This window comes from Pholis gunnellus (assembly GCF_910591455.1).
Source record: "Pholis gunnellus genome assembly, chromosome: 21".
In the NCBI taxonomy this organism is placed as follows: Eukaryota; Metazoa; Chordata; class Actinopteri; order Perciformes; family Pholidae; genus Pholis; species Pholis gunnellus.
This window is the reverse complement of record NC_136548.1, coordinates 19,670,244-19,687,743: the sequence shown is the minus strand read 5'-3', so window position 1 is coordinate 19,687,743 and position 17,500 is coordinate 19,670,244. Positions and strand designations below refer to the sequence as shown.

The following is a 17,500-nucleotide window of genomic DNA, read 5'->3' as shown; positions in this document are numbered from 1 at the left end:
GTCTTCCTCTCAGCACTGATTGTGTTCATGTGTTTCTGTACGTCTGCTCTGGTTTCTGCTCTAACATGTTTAAAGGAGATGCTCTGACTGAATGTGTGTGAATCTCTGTTTGCTTTATTTATTCATGAACCAGATTTATTATTAAGATTTAGATTATATTTGATTTAGAGCTCACATTTAAAAACAGAGGAACAGAATGAATGAAATATTTCATCTGCTTGTGTCTCTACAACCTTTTTTAAACTTTCATATCTTTAATCTTTTTAAATGTTGCTGTTGAAACAAAGAGGATATTTCTCAATTTGAAGGATTTATGAAGAAACTTTAAATAATAAAACTAAATAATAAACCTGCATGAAAAGAAAATTCTGTGATATAAAAAAGAAGTAAAAACTCACAGAAGTATTTGCATTAAAATATACTTAAAGTACCAAAAGTCATCAAAAAAGAACTAATTCTGCAGATTAATGTTTGTTTCTCATCACTATAGTAACAAGTACAATATTATATATATATACTAGAGATGCAGTACAGTAATGAAGGGGAAATACTCTAGAGTAGTACTAGTACTAGTACTTTGAAGTCCTGATTAAACCATTTCTCAGAACAACGTCTCCGTCTCTGTGTCCGTCAGTCTGGCCATCGGCTCCGTTCATGGTCACTCGGCAGCGGTGGGAGATCTGAGCGTCGTTTGGGTCGACGCCCACGCCGACATCAACACGCCGCTGAGCTCGTACACGGGAAACATCCACGGCCAGCCGATGTCTTACCTCCTCCACGAGCTGCACACAAAGGTCAGTTTATTAGGGACGCCAGGACGAGTCCGTCCTGAGGGGGAGGAGCCTGTCCTGAGGGGGGAGGAGCCCGTCCTGAGGTTCTCTGACACTGAATACTTGAGATGCTTTAAATATACGTATCTCAAAACTTCAAACGAAAACACAACAGTTGCACTGTTGCTAGCACTGTTAGAAACTCGTCATCTGTCAGCACTGTTGCTGTTGTTAGCATTGTTAGCACTGTTAGACCTGTCGTTGTTCTGTGTCTCCAGATTCCCGTCCTGCCCAACTTCTCGTGGATCAAACCGTGTGTGTGGGCCAGAGACCTGGTCTACGTGGGTCTGAGAGACGTGGACCCAGCAGAGCAGTAGGTCTTCATCTCCGCTCAGGTAACATTCAGGGAGCGTTGATGAAACGGTAAAAGAGCTGACGAGTCGTGTTTCACAGCTACATCCTGAAGCTTCTGGGTGTGAAGGTGTTCTCCATGTCGGAGGTGGATCAGCTCGGGGTCTCCAGGGTCATGGAGGAGACCTGCGACTACCTGTCTGCCAGGTAGACCTTCAACCTTTACATCCACCAATGAAATCAGAGCTGCTTCTTCTTCTTCTTCTTCTTCTTCTTCTTCTTCTTCTTCTTCTTCTTCTTCTTTAGTAATAGTAATAATATAAATACCAGTCATACATGTGATGTATTACCTGCACAGAGGGAAGAAACCGATCCACCTGAGCTACGACATCGACGCCATCGACCCCTCGGTTACCCCGGCGACGGGGACACCTGTAGCGGGGGGGCTGACCTACAGAGAGGGGGTCTACATCGCTGAACACCTCAGTCAGACAGGTGGGCTGCAGCAGCCGGTTAGCTTAGCTTAGCATAGAGACCGGAGAACCACGCTGAGCCTGTGCTCGTCCTGCAGGTCTCCTGTCGGCGGTGGACCTGGTGGAGGTGAACCCTCTGAGGGGTCAGACTGAAGAGGACGTCCGGTCCACGGTCAGCACGGCGGTGGATCTGCTGCTCGCCTGTTTCGGACGCCTCCGCGGTGGAACCCACCCGCTGGATTACCGCCTGCCCGAGCCTTGAAGACGCCGGGCTCTCCGACTGTACCGACGGACACCTGAACGCCTCCGATCACTTCAGTGAAGTTCTGCTGCTTTAAACCAAAGAAACAAAGATGTTCCTGAAACATCATGTTCATTGATTAATCTACTCCATCAATCATCCTTTTGATTCATTATTTAATCTGTAAAAATATTCTGTAGATATGAAGCAGACAATGTTTGTTAAATAAATAAGTAATCGATCGTCAATGTTCTGTTGATCGACTCATCAATTCATGTTTTTGAGCTTTAAGTTTCATTCAACTGCCTCAAGTGTAAATTCATCTAAATATTTAAAATAATATTTTATATTGGGAAAATGTAATTAAACACATTTTAATCCAGTTAAATCAACATATTATTATTCCTGATAGTCTGGTCAGTTCAGCACACGTTTCCCTCCGAAAATCAGACACAAGACAACAGACAGGAAGTTCAAACTTGGCTTGTGTATATCATACATACATATATATATATATATATATATATATATATATATATATGTATGTATATACATATATATATATATGATATGTTTGATAGTTCAGTTAACCAGAGCTAACAACAGCTAACAGCGCTAACAACAGCTAACAGCGCTAACAGTGTTTCCCTGAGGGGGAACTAGAGGGTGCTGCTATGTTTCCATGAGGACGCTGACATCATGTCGAAGCACCTTTCCCCATTCGTTAGCTTGTTAGCTAACTCACCTCATGACGGTAAAAGGTTTATTTCTATCTGCACATGACGTCGTGATAGTCTGAGCGATCGGCCCTGTTTTATTTCTCGTTTGTTTCCATGTAAAGTTTCCAGCTTGAATATTACGTTTCATACATTTATGTTGCTTTTCGTTCTGCTGATAGGAGACACGCTACCTGAGTGTTTGTGACTCCAGGTGAGTCCAGAATCCAGACACAAGGAGACAGAGTGAAGACATCACATCAGCGTTCTGCTCAGTTTCTCATTTATTGTCACCGTACAGCAGATAATGATTCACATCAGGGTTTCAAACCTCCACCAGACTACGAGCTGTCCTGGACTGAAACACGGTTCTATACGTTCTGCTCCACGTGTTCCTCTTTTTAAATGGTTTCAGCAGTTACTGCTGTGATTTACACTTCATCAGATTCTATCAATGTGTTTCCATTTAAAGATTCAGAGCCAACAAACTTTAAAACCATCAGCTGGTTTTCTGCTGTTGATCAGTTTCAGGAACATGAGACCTAAGATTACCTGTTTAATGAGAGAAAGAGATCACAAGAGCTGATGTTCTGCTGACATTTCAAACACGATGCAGAACTTCATGAAACACGTGAATGGAAACACGGTGATTGTCGTGTTTACATATTTTACATTCATCAAAACAATCCTTTGTGTCTCAAACACGTTTCTTTACGTGATAATAAAGTTAGTTGTGGAAAGTAACTAAGTACTTTTACTCAAGTACTGTACTTCTATTTTACCTGAGTGTACTTTATACTTCTACTACATCTCAGAGGTAAATATTGTACTTTTTACAACATTCATCTGACAACTTCACAGATTTAGATTATGAGTCAAATAAGAAATGATGATGTAATATTATAGTATAAATAAATAAATATAAATAAAATAATGTATCAATAGTTATAATATATATTGTTATATTGGTATTAGTACTTTTACTTCCTGGTTGTGTATTCTGGTTCCTGATTGGTTCACAGTCTGCGATCAGGTCATGTGACTAAAAAGACGATCTTTGGAGCGAAGTCACTGAAGATAAACTGAGTAAATATGAGAAGCAGTGGAAGTATAAAGTGGCAGAACATGGGAATACTCCAGTAAAGTACAAGTACCTGGAGTTTGTACTTGAGTAAATGTACTTAGTTACATCCCACCTCCTTTAAACGAGGAAAAGATCAAAGCTTTAAAAGTTGGAGACGTTTAACAGGTTTAAATGCATATTGACACGATAACTCGTGTTGCATTCAAGTGACTTCTGTTGCAATTAAGATGAAAGAGGGAAATATGAACTTTAGTGAAGTGAATGTGTTTAAATATGAAAGACAGGAGGAGGAGGAGGAGGAGGAGGAGGAGGTCAGTCCGTCTCCTGGAGGCCACAGCGCCTCCTGAACTCCTGCCCTCGTTCATGGATCCATTTATTGGACACTGCAGACAGACAGAGAGATGAAGATGAAGAAGAGGATGACCGTTAGCGGTTACAAACAGGATCGCTAGTGAACTTCACGCTAACGTGCTAACGTGCTAACGGATTGTGTTGTGTGTTTGGTGGACCAGAGAATAGACGTCCTCCAGGCTCACAAGGTCACTGAGGAGGACGTCTGGCGCTGTGTGCTCTGATTCTTTGGTCAGGCAGTGAACGCACCAGAAAACTTAACGCCAAGTCTTGTTTTTTCAAAATAAAAATCCCCAACGGTCGCTGTATGTTAACAGGAAACCAGGGATGGACCAACTTCTTTCAAAATAAAAGTCCCCCCCTCACAAAGACAGAGCTGTGGTTTAAATGAGCCGTTATTAATATTATATAATATTAAAATATAAACGTGTTCTGAACTCACCCCACTTGTTTCCCACCAGAACCGGACAGGCAGCATGTCGGGTCCGGTAGTCTCCTTCTCCACTGGGATACAGATTATACCAGAACACCGCCGAGCCCTGGAGAGTCATCATCACCATCCTCATCATCACCATCATCACCATCATCCTCATCATCACCATCATCACCATCATCCTCATCATCCTCATCATTACCATCGTCATCCTCATTATCATCCTCATCCTCCTCATCCTCATCCTCATAACTTCATCATTTAAATGAAACATGAAATAATAAAACCTACATTATGTGCAGAAGTGGTTCTAATTACTCTTAATAATAATTGTGACAAATAACACCAATAGATATAAATAGAATAGAGTTAATAAGATAATAAACGTGTTAAAGTATTATCTTCTCATCTGTAAAGTCGTTATGAGGAGAATGATGGAAGTGAACCTTTTTGGGCCAAATAGCAGCTCCAACATCAGTGAAGACGGTGGCGCCCCCTGCTGGTACGTCACTCATCTGCAGGAGTCCAGAGACGTGAATAAAGATTCATTAAATAATGATTAACAATGATTCATAATGATTTATAATGATTAAATAATGATCACTGACGTAAAGCAGCCAGGTAGCGATTCTGTTTCCTGTCCCCAGCTCTTCAAAAGCATCCGGTTCATCTTTCTATAAAGAATATAAAATAAAAACAAGATCTCACCAAAACGATGAGAAAGAGACGAACAGGAAGTAAACAACACATTGTTTATGTTCATAGAGAAGAATTATTGCATCATGTTGAAGCTGATAAAAAGGAGAAGCATCCAATGATCTGAAAGGTTCATCAATATTAACATTAATATTATTATTATTATCATAAATAAAAGCCCTTAGAGAGTCATGATGATTTAATTTACCCGTCCAAAGTCATAGTGAGGCTCATACTGTCCTCCCACTCCGTAGTTAGCCACCTGCAGAAGAAGAAGAGAAGAAGAAGAGCCGACAGGAACATTTAATACACACTCAAGTCACGTTACATTTAGGGTTCCATTCAAATATAATAATAATAATAATATCCTCCTCCTCCTCTTCTTCTTCCTCTTCCTCCCCCCCTCCTCCTCCTCCTCACCTGCAGCTCCTCTGCCGTGGTGACGTCCAGGCCGGTGACGTCCTGGATCCTCTGGTTGATCCGGTCGACCACCGGGTGTTCAAAGGCCCCGAGCCAAGCACTGAGGGAGGAGACAGGAGGGAGGAGACAGGAGGGAGGAGACAGGAGACAGGAGGGAGGACACTTAACAACATGACGTTAACGCTGAAGAGTTATTGAGCAGAAGGAGGTGCAGAGACATACATAGAGAGACATGTCTCACCTCTTACTGATGCGGTAGTGGGCCGTCTCCAGGACTCCGGTCACCGGGTTGGAGATGGTGGCTCGACGCAGCTGTGGAGACGTAGAGACCTGTCAATCACTGTGTAGCCCCGCCCCTAAAGCATCCCCTGCTTTATGGTCTGTTTGACTCTAAATGGACCATCATTCACTAAATGAACATCATGCTGTATTGAAGAAGACTTGAAACTAGAGATTGAGACCATAAACTCATGTTTACAATGTTTACTGAGGTAATAAATCAAGAGAGAAGTAGAGTCATTTTCTCATAGACTTCTATACAACCAGAGGAGTCGCCCCCTGGTGGTCACTAGAGAGAATGCAGCTTTAACACATCTGGATCTCTCCACAGGTGAGCTCACCCTGGGTGTGGCGAGCTCTTTCACTTTCTCTATCTCTGCGTCCGTCACGATGTCGTGGTACCGGACGATGTGAGGTCGGTCCCACTCGTCCTCCTGCTTCACCGGACCGATCACGTATTTCGGGTGGCGGTCGTTGTCGTGGTAACGGCAGAAGAGGCGGCTCCGCCTGCGAGGAGTCTGAAAGAGGAAACTGCATCAGGATGACGAGGAGGAAGAGGAAGCGTGTGTGTGTTTCACTGTGAGCGTCTCCTCACCATCTTCAGGCCCTCGCCGCGACACAGCTGCTCGTACTTCTTCCTCTCTGGAAGGTAGTCGGGGGGGCGACCCCGGGTCTCCCTCCTCCTCCCCCCTTCCTCCCCCTTCTGTTTGTCCAGCTGGAACTCAAAGTACTTCAGGTTCCCCTTGGCTCTCTGGTGTGTCGGGTCTAACGGGGACATTTATAATCCGTGACGACATAAAGACAGGAAGTCAGCCAGACAGGAAGTCAGTCAGACAGGAAGTCAGTCAGACAGGAAGTCAGTCAGACAGGAAGTCAGTCAAACAGGAAGTCAGTTTGACAGTAAGAACTAAAGGGTGGAGATTGGGGTTGGGCCTCAGATAGAAACAGACTCATGTCATGTGACTCACCAAGCTCCAGCAGCCTGCGGGTGAAGCCCAGCGCCGGCTCCAGCGCCCCCTGCTGGTAGACGGAGTAGCTCAGGTAGTCCAGGACGGTGACGGCGTCCACGGAGCCGGAGGTCTCGCCTTCATCCAGCTGCCTCAGGGCCTGCAGCATCCACAGCTCCGTGTGGTAGTAGTCCGCCTCCGAGTACGCCACCTTGCCGAGGTCGTAGCAGTCGTCCGCGGTCAGAGCGCCGCGGTGAGACGAGGAGCCTGAGGACGAGGAGGCTCTTTAGTGACCTCCTCACTGAAACTATGACGTCATGACTGATTCATCTGAGACCAACAGTCACAACTGATGTGACAACAAACCAGACAAACGAGGAGGAGAGGAGAGAGGAGAGGAGGAGAGGAGAGAGGAGAGAGGAGAGGAGAGAGGAGAGAGGAGAGGAGAGAGGAGAGGAGAGAGGAGAGAGGAGAGGAGAGAGGAGAGAGGAGAGGAGGAGAGAGGAGAGGAGAGAGGAGAGGAGAGAGGAGAGAGGAGAGGAGAGGAGAGAGGAGAGGAGGAGAGGAGGAGAGGAGGAGAGGAGAGAGGAGAGAGGAGAGGAGAGGAGAGGAGAGAGGAGAGGAGAGGAGGAGAGAGGAGAGGAGAGGAGAGAGGAGGAGAGGAGAGAGGAGAGGAGGAGAGAGGAGAGGAGAGAAGGAGAGGAGAGAGGAGAGGAGAGGAGAGAGGAGAGAGGAGAGGAGAGGAGAGAGGAGAGGAGGAGAGAGGAGAGGAGAGGAGAGAGGAGAGGAGAGAGGAGGAGAGGGGAGAGGAGAGAGGAGAGGAGAGGAGAGGAGGATAGAGGAGAGGAGAGGAGGATAGAGGAGAGGAGGAGAGAGGAGAGAGGAGAGAGGAGAGGAGGAGAGAGGAGAGGAGAGGAGAGAGGAGAGAGGAGAGAGGAGAGGAGGAGAGAGGAGAGGAGAGGAGAGAGGAGAGGAGAGAGGAGAGAGGAGAGGAGGAGAGAGGAGAGGAGAGGAGAGAGGAGAGGAGAGAGGAGAGAGGAGAGAGGAGAGAGGAGAGGAGGAGAGAGGAGAGGAGAGGAGAGAGGAGAGAGGAGAGGAGGAGAGAGGAGAGGAGAGGAGAGAGGAGAGAGGAGAGGAGAGAGGAGAGGAGGAGAGAGGAGAGGAGAGGAGAGAGGAGAGGAGAGAGGAGAGAGGAGAGAGGAGAGAGGAGAGAGGAGAGAGTAGAGGGGAGAGGAGAGAGGAGAGAGGAGAGGAGAGGAGGAGAGAGGAGAGGAGGAGAGAGGAGAGGAGAGGAGGAGAGAGGAGAGGAGGAGAGGAGAGAGGAGAGGAGGAGAGGAGGAGAGAGGAGAGGAGAGGAGAGGAGGAGAGAGGAGAGAGGAGAGGAGAGAGGAGAGAGGAGAGGAGAGAGGAGAGGAGAGAGGAGAGGCTGAAACATTAGAGACTGGATTTCTCCCCCAGCATTGTAAACACTCGTGAAACTTGGAAACATGGAATATTTAGATTCCATTTTTTTCCAATTTTTGTAAAATAAATGATCAAAGGAATTCAACTTTTATGTACGATTGATGTCATCATGACTGAGTTATTCTGCACTAAAGACGTGTTCTAGTTCTAGTCATGATGGTTCTGTTTCCATAGCGGAGCAGGGCTTTTATTTTGAAGGTCAGGACCACAGAGCGATGGTGAGGATACCCGGCAGCGCTCCGGTGGACATGGTGTTGGTGTCCAGCTGGTAGGTGTCCAGCAGCCTCGTCAGAGCTTTGGCGGCTCCGGTCTGGTCGTCGTCGTTGGGGAAGTGCTGCCTCTGGATGGTGAAGTTAGAGATGAACGCTGTAAAGATAAAAAACACCACCGAAGAAGAGCGGTGGGTCGTCTGTGGCGTGGAGGCGGTCGGAGGACGTGAATCCTGTGTGTGTGTGTGTGTGTGTGTGTGTGTGTGTTACCATCAGACATGTCAGACAGCACCAGGCTCTCCAGCTCTTTCCACTCCGTGTTCAGCCTCTTCATCAGCTTGAAGGCGTTCACAGGATGTCCCAGGAAACCCTCGGGGTCCTGGAGGGCCACCGAGGAGAGGAGGTCCAGTCTGTCTGCCCATCTAAGGACGCACACACACACACACACACACACATCATTTAAAAACCTGGTTATAAACGTTAACGTCTCCGTGTGGACAGAGATGGTCTTCAGCCTCAGACTGGACCCTGAACACACAAAGACCTGTTTACCTCTTCAGCTGCTGCAGCTTGCTCTCCTCCGCTGTGATGTAGTCCTTCAGGGAGGAGACCAGCTCCTCCTCTGTGGACAGCAGCTCAGTCATGTGACCTGAAAACACACAGTTTCCTCCTTTGGTCAAAGTTATTAATATTATTATTATAAATTAGAGAACGGGAGAGACGCCGCAGCATGAAACAAAGTCACGCTGATCCGGATTGGATTATAAAGTATTATATATTATATTATAAAGATAAACAAACCTAAATATATTCAGTTTACATGACAGAAGACTCAATCATCAGAATAGTTGCTGATTTATTTCCTGTTGATCATTTATTTCAGCTCTTCCCTCTTGTGTCTGTTCATACAGAGGTTTATAAAGGAGCTGAATGTTTATGACCCTTTAAAAAGATTTAGTCTCCTATGAAACACACGCACCATGTTGTTTGATTAGAACCACAGTTAGTGGTGTAACGGACCGTAGTGGACTGATCCCTCTGTTTATCGTTAACCTCCAGAGTGTAAATAAAGTTTATCGTTAACCATTACAGTGTAAATAAAGTGTTTTTATAAAAAAAAACTATAAATTACTAAAACAGAGTAAAAGTATAACATTGTTATTGTTGATGGTTTCCTGACTTCAGAGCGTTGAAATGATTTTAGGACGATGACATCATAATAACTATTGTGGATCCTTGTAGACCAGCTGATGGAATCAAACATCAAAGGATCCGTGTCTGTTCATATGGATCATTAATGATCAGTTATTAATATCAGGCTCATGAACAGAGATTTGCTCCACATCACTGTTAGTCAGTGGTGGCCGTCAGGGCCTGCAAAGCCTTCTCTGCCTAAACAGAATCACAAAGTTAGAGCTATTTTATAATTTAATATTTTTTCTTAAATACATTACATTTTTTCTTATATGTATTATAATTTATAAAAATATTGTTCCCATTATCTTATGTTCTCATTGCACAGCTACTGTGCTCCTCAGCTGCTCTGCTTCAGTGCAGCTTGTTTTAAGTAGAGCTTTGATCCAATCAGAGTTCACCTCTGTGTCTCTAGGTAGAAGAGAGGCCCCAGGCCTGCAGACTCACCAGTGAATCCATGTGCAGGTTAAGTGAATGGGGACGATGTTGTTGATTGTCATAGTGTTCAACCAATCAGATCTTTAGTTTGAGATTCTTTGACGCGCCAGAGCGGCCTGCAGGCCTACAGCTACGTCAGCATTACTGCAGCTCAGAGTCCAGATGCAGCTCTGCCACACGCTGCATAGTGCGCTGTGATTGGTCAGTGGGCGGGCACGTGACTAAAGTGAAACTTATGCTTGCTAGCAGAACTTAGGTTGTAGCAGTCAAGTGGAACGATATGGAAGAAATTATGGCAAATTATGTTTTTTTTTACCTAGCTTTGTTTTTTTAATATGAAATGGCAGAAGGAGGAGAAACGGATTTAGTGGCGGAGTTACTGGGAACGCTTTTCTCAAGAAGGACATTTCTGAACAAACTGGACAGTAAGAAACGACCCCACAGCTAGCAGCCCTGACCAGCCAGGAGAAGGATTTGTATGCAGCGTAGGAGAAGCGTTGCACATGTTATGGCTGTGAATGTGTTTCATTTTAACTGAGCGTCGGTACTTTAGGAGAGACTCGAGTGGATCTACAACTCAACGACCACGTTCGCAGGGAAACAGCTCCACAACCGCGACCCGCCCTTCACCGGTCCACGGCCGAAGACGACCACCGAACAGCGGTCGAAGACCGACGACGACCGGCGAAATATAACGGTGGAGGCTCGACTGTCATCACTGGCGACGATGAATGGACTAGGACTTCTTACTGGAACTGATGTACTGGGATTAAACTCTTTGTCAACAAAGAAAGGAGGATAGACAGCATTTGGTAAGTGAACTTCGTTTGTTTACCTCTACTGTTCATTTGTCTATCGCGTTTTTATGAATAATATTTGAATGGCTCGTGCTCGTGTGGTGGAATGCGTGGATCCGCTGCAGGTCTGCTGGATTGATTTGTTGCTTTGTTGTCATATGAATATATGCGACTGCTCTTGTGAGTTTGTCATTGTGTTACATTGATTTGGACTGTATTGTCCGTTAATGACGCAGCGTCCCATCATGCTCGTATTCATGTATCTGCACTCTGCATTTCGTGTTTTGTATGCTAGGTGTTGAGCTTCATGTAACATTTTATTTCATTTGTCAAATGTTGCAGTGTTATGTGAATATGCGGCTTTTACACGAAACAAATAATAACCCGTAGCTGTGACGTCATAATGAGGTTATTAGAAGTGTAGAACAGCACTGGAGGTATAAAATCCACGGTTAATGTTGAATATCTTTTGAACAGGAGTTTACATCCACAGAGCGAATCAGAGGACGGAGACGTACCGATGAACACACGATGAACTCACCGATGGAGGTGAAGAAGTCGTTGTGAGCTGAGGAGGAAGAGGAGGAGAGGAGGAAGATGTGGACCAACAACCAGCAGAGAGCCATGAAGCCTTCAGAGACACATTTAAATCTTCTGTTTAATTGAATGAAGATTCATTTCATCTAAACTCATCAATGAATCAGTTTGATATCATTTTAAACTCTTTGTTCACACACGTTTCAGACCAAACCAATCGATCAGGAGATTAATCAAAAGATTATTGATAAAACGTTTTAATAACTTTATATTTTAACCTTAATAATATGGTTTTTCAATAACAAATAACCATTAATAACAATGTTCACCTTTAATATATTAAAGAATATATCACCACTTATACGTCTATGTATATATAACATATATATATATATACATATACACGTACACATATATATTACAGTCAGCAGCAGCTAGACTGGTCCCAGTACAACACATACAAAATATATACAAACCAGTATAATATATATTAAATATATATATATATAACAGTAAAATATATATTAAATATATAAATATACCAGTACAACACATACAAAATATATACATACCAGTATAATATATATTAAATATATATATATAACAGTATAATATATATAAAATATATACACATAACAGTATAATATATATAAAATATATAAATATACCAGTACAACACATACAAAATATATACATACCAGTATAATATATATAAAATATATATATATATAACAGTATAATATATATAAAATATATACATATACCAGTACAATATATATAAAATATATACATATAACAGTATAATATATATAAAATATATACATATACCAGTATAATATATATAAAATATATATATATAACAGTATAATATATATAAAATATATACATATACCAGTATAATATATGATATATATACATATAACAGTATAATATATATAAAATATATACATATACCAGTATAATATATATGATATATATACATATACCAGTATAATATATATAAAACTATATATATAACTATATAAAACATATATATAACTATATATATACCAATGCAACACAGGGACCTGCTGGTTAAACTTTACAGACCAAAGTTAAATAAATGGGTCTAAATGTGGAGCTGACATTTGATGAAACGTTACCGGTAATAACGGATCCGTTTCCGGGTTTATCTCTGAAAAGAACCGTGAAAACAAGAAACTCCTCTTCGGTTTAAAACCATTAAAAAACATAAACTGCTTCTGAATGTTGCTCCAGAGTCAAGCTAGCAGCAACGAATACACAACTTCTTCTTCTTCTTCTTCTCCGCCATCTTCCGCTTTTTCTTCTTCGTCTTCCAAAATGGCGGCTGTCGGGCGCTTTGCCGCCACTTGCTGGACTGGAGTGTGGACTAAGGATCCTCTCTAAATCTCCTCCACTAGATCCCCTCATCATCTCCTCTGTCCTATCTCCTCACTAGATCCTCTCATCATCTCCTCTGTCCTATTTTATTTTATTTTATTTAACCTTTATTTAACCAGGAGAGTCCCATTGAGATTAAAAATCTCTTTTTCAAGGGAGACCTGGCCAAGACCGGCAGCAGCATCAGAGACACATAGTTACAGACAGACAACACAAAACAAGACAAGTTAAAAGAAAGTAATATCTCCTCCACTAGATCCCCTCATCATCTCCTCTTTCCTCTCTCCTCCACTAGATCCCCTCATCATCTCCTCTTTCCTCTCTCCTCCACTAGATCCCCTCATCATCTCCTCTGTCCTCTCTCCTCACTAGATCCCCTCATCATCTCCTCTTTCCTTTCTCCTCCACTAGATCCCCTCATCATCTCCTCTGTCCTCTCTCCTCCACTAGATCCCCTCATCATCTCCTCTTTCCTCTCTCCTCCACTAGATCCCCTCATCATCTCCTCTGTCCTATCTCCTCACTAGATCCTCTCATCATCTCCTCTGTCCTATCTCCTCCACTAGATCCCCTCATCATCTCCTCTGTCCTCTCTCCTCCACTAGATCCCCTCATCATCTCCTCTTTCCTCTCTCCTCCACTAGATCCTCTCATCATCTCCTCTGTCCTATCTCCTCCACTAGATCCCCTCATCATCTCCTCTGTCCTCTCTCCTCCACTAGATCCCCTCATCATCTCCTCTTTCCTCTCTCCTCCACTAGATCCCCTCATCATCTCCTCTGTCCTCTCTCCTCCACTAGATCCCCTCATCATCTCCTCTGTCCTCTCTCCTCACTAGATCCCCTCATCATCTCCTCTGTCCTCTCTCCTCACTAGATCCCCTCATCATCTCCTCTTTCCTCTCTCCTCACTAGATCCCCTCATCATCTCCTCTGTCCTCTCTCCTCACTAGATCCCCTCATCATCTCCTCTGTCCTCTCTCCTCACTAGATCCCCTCATCATCTCCTCTGTCCTATCTCCTCCACTAGATCCCCTCATCATCTCCTCTTTCCTCTCTCCTCCACTAGATCCCCTCATCATCTCCTCTGTCCTCTCTCCTCACTAGATCCCCTCATCATCTCCTCTGTCCTATCTCCTCCACTAGATCCCCTCATCATCTCCTCTTTCCTCTCTCCTCCACTAGATCCCCTCATCATCTCCTCTGTCCTCTCTCCTCACTAGATCCCCTCATCATCTCCTCTTTCCTCTCTCCTCCACTAGATCCCCTCATCATCTCCTCTGTCCTCTCTCCTCCACTAGATCCCCTCATCATCTCCTCTTTCCTCTCTCCTCCACTAGATCCCCTCATCATCTCCTCTGTCCTATCTCCTCACTAGATCCTCTCATCATCTCCTCTGTCCTATCTCCTCCACTAGATCCCCTCATCATCTCCTCTGTCCTCTCTCCTCCACTAGATCCCCTCATCATCTCCTCTTTCCTCTCTCCTCCACTAGATCCTCTCATCATCTCCTCTGTCCTATCTCCTCCACTAGATCCCCTCATCATCTCCTCTGTCCTCTCTCCTCCACTAGATCCCCTCATCATCTCCTCTTTCCTCTCTCCTCCACTAGATCCCCTCATCATCTCCTCTGTCCTCTCTCCTCCACTAGATCCCCTCATCATCTCCTCTGTCCTCTCTCCTCACTAGATCCCCTCATCATCTCCTCTGTCCTCTCTCCTCACTAGATCCCCTCATCATCTCCTCTTTCCTCTCTCCTCACTAGATCCCCTCATCATCTCCTCTGTCCTCTCTCCTCACTAGATCCCCTCATCATCTCCTCTGTCCTCTCTCCTCACTAGATCCCCTCATCATCTCCTCTGTCCTCTCTCCTCACTAGATCCCCTCATCATCTCCTCTGTCCTCTCTCCTCACTAGATCCCCTCATCATCTCCTCTGTCCTCTCTCCTCACTAGATCCCCTCATCATCTCCTCTGTCCTCTCTCCTCACTAGATCCCCTCATCATCTCCTCTGTCCTCTCTCCTCACTAGATCCCCTCATCATCTCCTCTGTCCTCTCTCCTCACTAGATCCCCTCATCATCTCCTCTTTCCTCTCTCCTCACTAGATCCCCTCATCATCTCCTCTTTCCTCTCTCCTCCACTAGATCCCCTCATCATCTCCTCTGTCCTCTCTCCTCACTAGATCCCCTCATCATCTCCTCTTTCCTCTCTCCTCACTAGATCCCCTCATCATCTCCTCTTTCCTCTCTCCTCCACTAGATCCCCTCATCATCTCCTCTGTCCTCTCTCCTCACTAGATCCCCTCATCATCTCCTCTTTCCTCTCTCCTCACTAGATCCCCTCATCATCTCCTCTTTCCTCTCTCCTCCACTAGATCCCCTCATCATCTCCTCTGTCCTCTCTCCTCACTAGATCCCCTCATCATCTCCTCTGTCCTCTCTCCTCCCATGAGGTTTATTGTAAACGTCTTGCTTTGCTCTCGTTTGTTCTGAATATCTTTTGTCTCTTCACGTTATTTCTCTTCAGAGACCTTTTTGCTGTTTTTCTCCTCACAGCCATGGATTATTATTTGCATTAATTAATTTAAATTCATGTTCTTGTTTCTCATGTTGAGTGACATGTTGAGTTTATTTCGGGCTTTATGGGTTTCTGGTGGTTAAACATTAACATTTTAAATTGTACACACACACATAAACACACACAACTTCTACTTGTTTGGTAACATTTCTCCTTCATTCGACCACAAAGCAGCCGCTCTCGGTGGGAGGAGTTTATTGTGAAGGTGTCTCTTATTAAACATTGATAAACGCTACAGAGACTCACCTGTTCAGTGACAGGTGAGTCTCTGCTGTCACGTTACACTGAAAACGGATACAAAACCCACGACTTATCGTATCAAACAGTGATATTTACAATACGTACAAATATTGTACATAAGCTGCAGCTGTACGTGAGAAACAGGCCTGAAGAAGAAGCTGATCATGAAGAATAAAGTGTCCAAATAAGAGTTAGAAACGTCCTGAGGGAGAAGCTGACAGTGAACATAACTCACTGTCACAGGAACATTCAGCATCAATAAGATCCGACCTCATGGAGGAGAACAGCAAGTTATAACATGTCATGATTACAATTATATCTTATTTTTATCGTTACATTTATTCTAAAATATTTCAACATTATCTCAGAATCTCAGATGTTCAGAAGGACTTCAGAGGTTGAGGCTCATTTTAAAAAGAAAGCAGGACTTTAACTCCTCGAGTTCTCTTGTGTTTCTGTTTCCTCCTCTTGCTGCTCATTCATGGCGGTAACAGAGATGTAAAGTTGTAACCACGACCTCTCAGTCTGAACAGAACAGGAGACGGTGCGTTCACTGACCCCTCTGTTAGGATATCTTACAGCTGTTCCTGCAGCTCTGTGCAGACGGGCTGAGCGGCGGCGGGCGGATTAGTTTGGTCTTTTTCAGCAGCGCTCCTCCCGTCCTCTTAGTGGCGCCGTGGTGGGCGTTGGCGCCGCTGTTGGCGTTGGCGGTGACGGAGTAGGAGCGTCCGTGCATCATGCGGGCGTTGAGGCCGTTGGCCACGGAGAAGGACTTCAGGTGGGACTTCAGAGTCAGAGGGAGCGGGAGTTTATCAACCAGGTGGACCGGAGTGCAGGAGACGATGGAGCGACAGCACAGGTCCTGGAGACTCAACACTGAGACAGAGATCATCATCATCATCATCATCATCATCATCATCATCATCATCATCATCATGGCACAACAGAGTGAAGAGGGTTTGTTATGTTTCAGTCCAGCAGAGGGCAGCCTCAGCCTGTCAGTGATCACCAGTTTACACGGAGACAGAAACATGATGTCATCAGTAAACAACCCGATCTCAACGTGCCGTTTGTCATTAAAGGCACCAGATGTTAAGATGTTAACAGGTTTGCAGTCTTTATGCTAAGCTAAGCTAACCAGCTGCTGGCTGTAGTTTCTTATTTACCATACAGATGTGACGGTGACATCAATCTGAACATCTGATTCTCACAGAGGAAGAGGACTTTACTGAATGACACAGTTTTGCTTTAATCTTTTGACATAAGAAGGCGGAGCTAAACACAACTGAACACTGAATAAGACATTTGAAATGTTACAATTAACTTTCGTGACGTGCTGACGGACCTTTGTTGGGCCGCCACAGTCGCTCCATGCCGTGTCTCATCAGTACGATTCGAGCGAGTTCAGTGAAGGACTCGGTGATGTTGAAGTTACACAGCGGGCTGACCTCGAAGAAGGTGACGCCCAGCTTCTCGGCGTACGCCTGCGCCTGCTCCGTGGTCACCTGACGCTTGTAGGCCAGGTGGAGGCGGTTCCCGACAAGGATCTTGGGCACCCCCGGGGCATGCTGGGTAAAACCAGACAACATCAGCTCAAACACAAGTGTCTTAATTAATAAGAAACGTATTAATAATTGTAAGGGGCCTGTCATTTGGGTGTTTGCCTGCCTATCTATCGTTGTGGGGACCAAGGACACGTTGCTGCAAAGCGAGGACAGTTTGGGTTGATTGAAGGTTCAGGTTAGAATCAAGGCAATTTAGTCCAGGAGGAGGAAGATTTATTATGAATTACTCCATTTGTCGGGGACTATTTTCAACAGCGGATTAATCTACATTTGGTGCTGTAGTGAGTATTCGTATTGAGTAAAACATAGACTGAAG

General features: G+C 44.5%; 3 protein-coding genes across 3 annotated transcripts in view; 1 reads left to right on the top strand and 2 right to left on the bottom strand.

The window, feature by feature from the left end:
- Positions 1 to 1,979, top strand: part of arg1 (arginase 1) — a 5,151-nt gene extending 3,172 nt beyond the window's left edge. The window contains exons 4-8 of the mRNA XM_079182152.1: positions 635 to 794; positions 1,049 to 1,143; positions 1,224 to 1,328; positions 1,480 to 1,616; positions 1,693 to 1,979. Coding sequence (XP_079038278.1) covers positions 635 to 794; positions 1,049 to 1,143; positions 1,224 to 1,328; positions 1,480 to 1,616; positions 1,693 to 1,856 — 661 coding nt within the window. The 3' untranslated portion in view covers positions 1,857 to 1,979. The remainder of the gene's footprint in view (positions 1 to 634; positions 795 to 1,048; positions 1,144 to 1,223; positions 1,329 to 1,479; positions 1,617 to 1,692) is intronic.
- Positions 1,980 to 2,828: 849 nt separating this feature from the next.
- LOC306713605 (prolyl 4-hydroxylase subunit alpha-1-like) lies at positions 2,829 to 12,704 on the bottom strand. Its single transcript, XM_079183364.1, has 15 exons — positions 12,543 to 12,704; positions 11,405 to 11,494; positions 8,987 to 9,083; positions 8,705 to 8,856; positions 8,454 to 8,591; positions 6,783 to 7,028; positions 6,410 to 6,579; positions 6,156 to 6,332; positions 5,777 to 5,847; positions 5,536 to 5,635; positions 5,324 to 5,377; positions 5,028 to 5,093; positions 4,866 to 4,934; positions 4,429 to 4,525; positions 2,829 to 4,018 (listed from the first exon to the last, which is right to left on the bottom strand). Exons 2-15 carry the CDS (start codon positions 11,487 to 11,489, stop codon positions 3,948 to 3,950), a joined length of 1,593 nt encoding a protein of 530 aa, XP_079039490.1. The 5' UTR covers positions 11,490 to 11,494; positions 12,543 to 12,704; the 3' UTR covers positions 2,829 to 3,947.
- A 3,044-nt stretch (positions 12,705 to 15,748) lies between these two features.
- The window catches only part of rab40b (RAB40B, member RAS oncogene family), a gene marked incomplete at its 5' end in the record, with an annotated part of 7,590 nt that continues 5,838 nt past the window's right edge, over positions 15,749 to 17,500 (bottom strand). The window contains 2 exons of the mRNA XM_079182644.1: positions 15,749 to 16,495; positions 16,965 to 17,187. Coding sequence (XP_079038770.1) covers positions 16,185 to 16,495; positions 16,965 to 17,187 — 534 coding nt within the window. The 3' untranslated portion in view covers positions 15,749 to 16,184. The remainder of the gene's footprint in view (positions 16,496 to 16,964; positions 17,188 to 17,500) is intronic.

Bases quoted from the DNA above. Each gene is read 5' to 3' on its own strand.
- LOC306713605 (XM_079183364.1), bottom strand. From the start codon at position 11,489: ATGGCTCTCTGCTGGTTGTTGGTCCACATCTTCCTCCTCTCCTCCTCT. The intron at 5,848-6,155 runs GTGAGCTCACCT...ACGTCTCCACAG, and splicing joins AAGAGCTCGCCACACCCAGG to CTGCGTCGAGCCACCATCTC. The intron at 5,378-5,535 runs GTGAGGAGGAGG...CTTCTTCTGCAG, and splicing joins CCACGGCAGAGGAGCTGCAG to GTGGCTAACTACGGAGTGGG.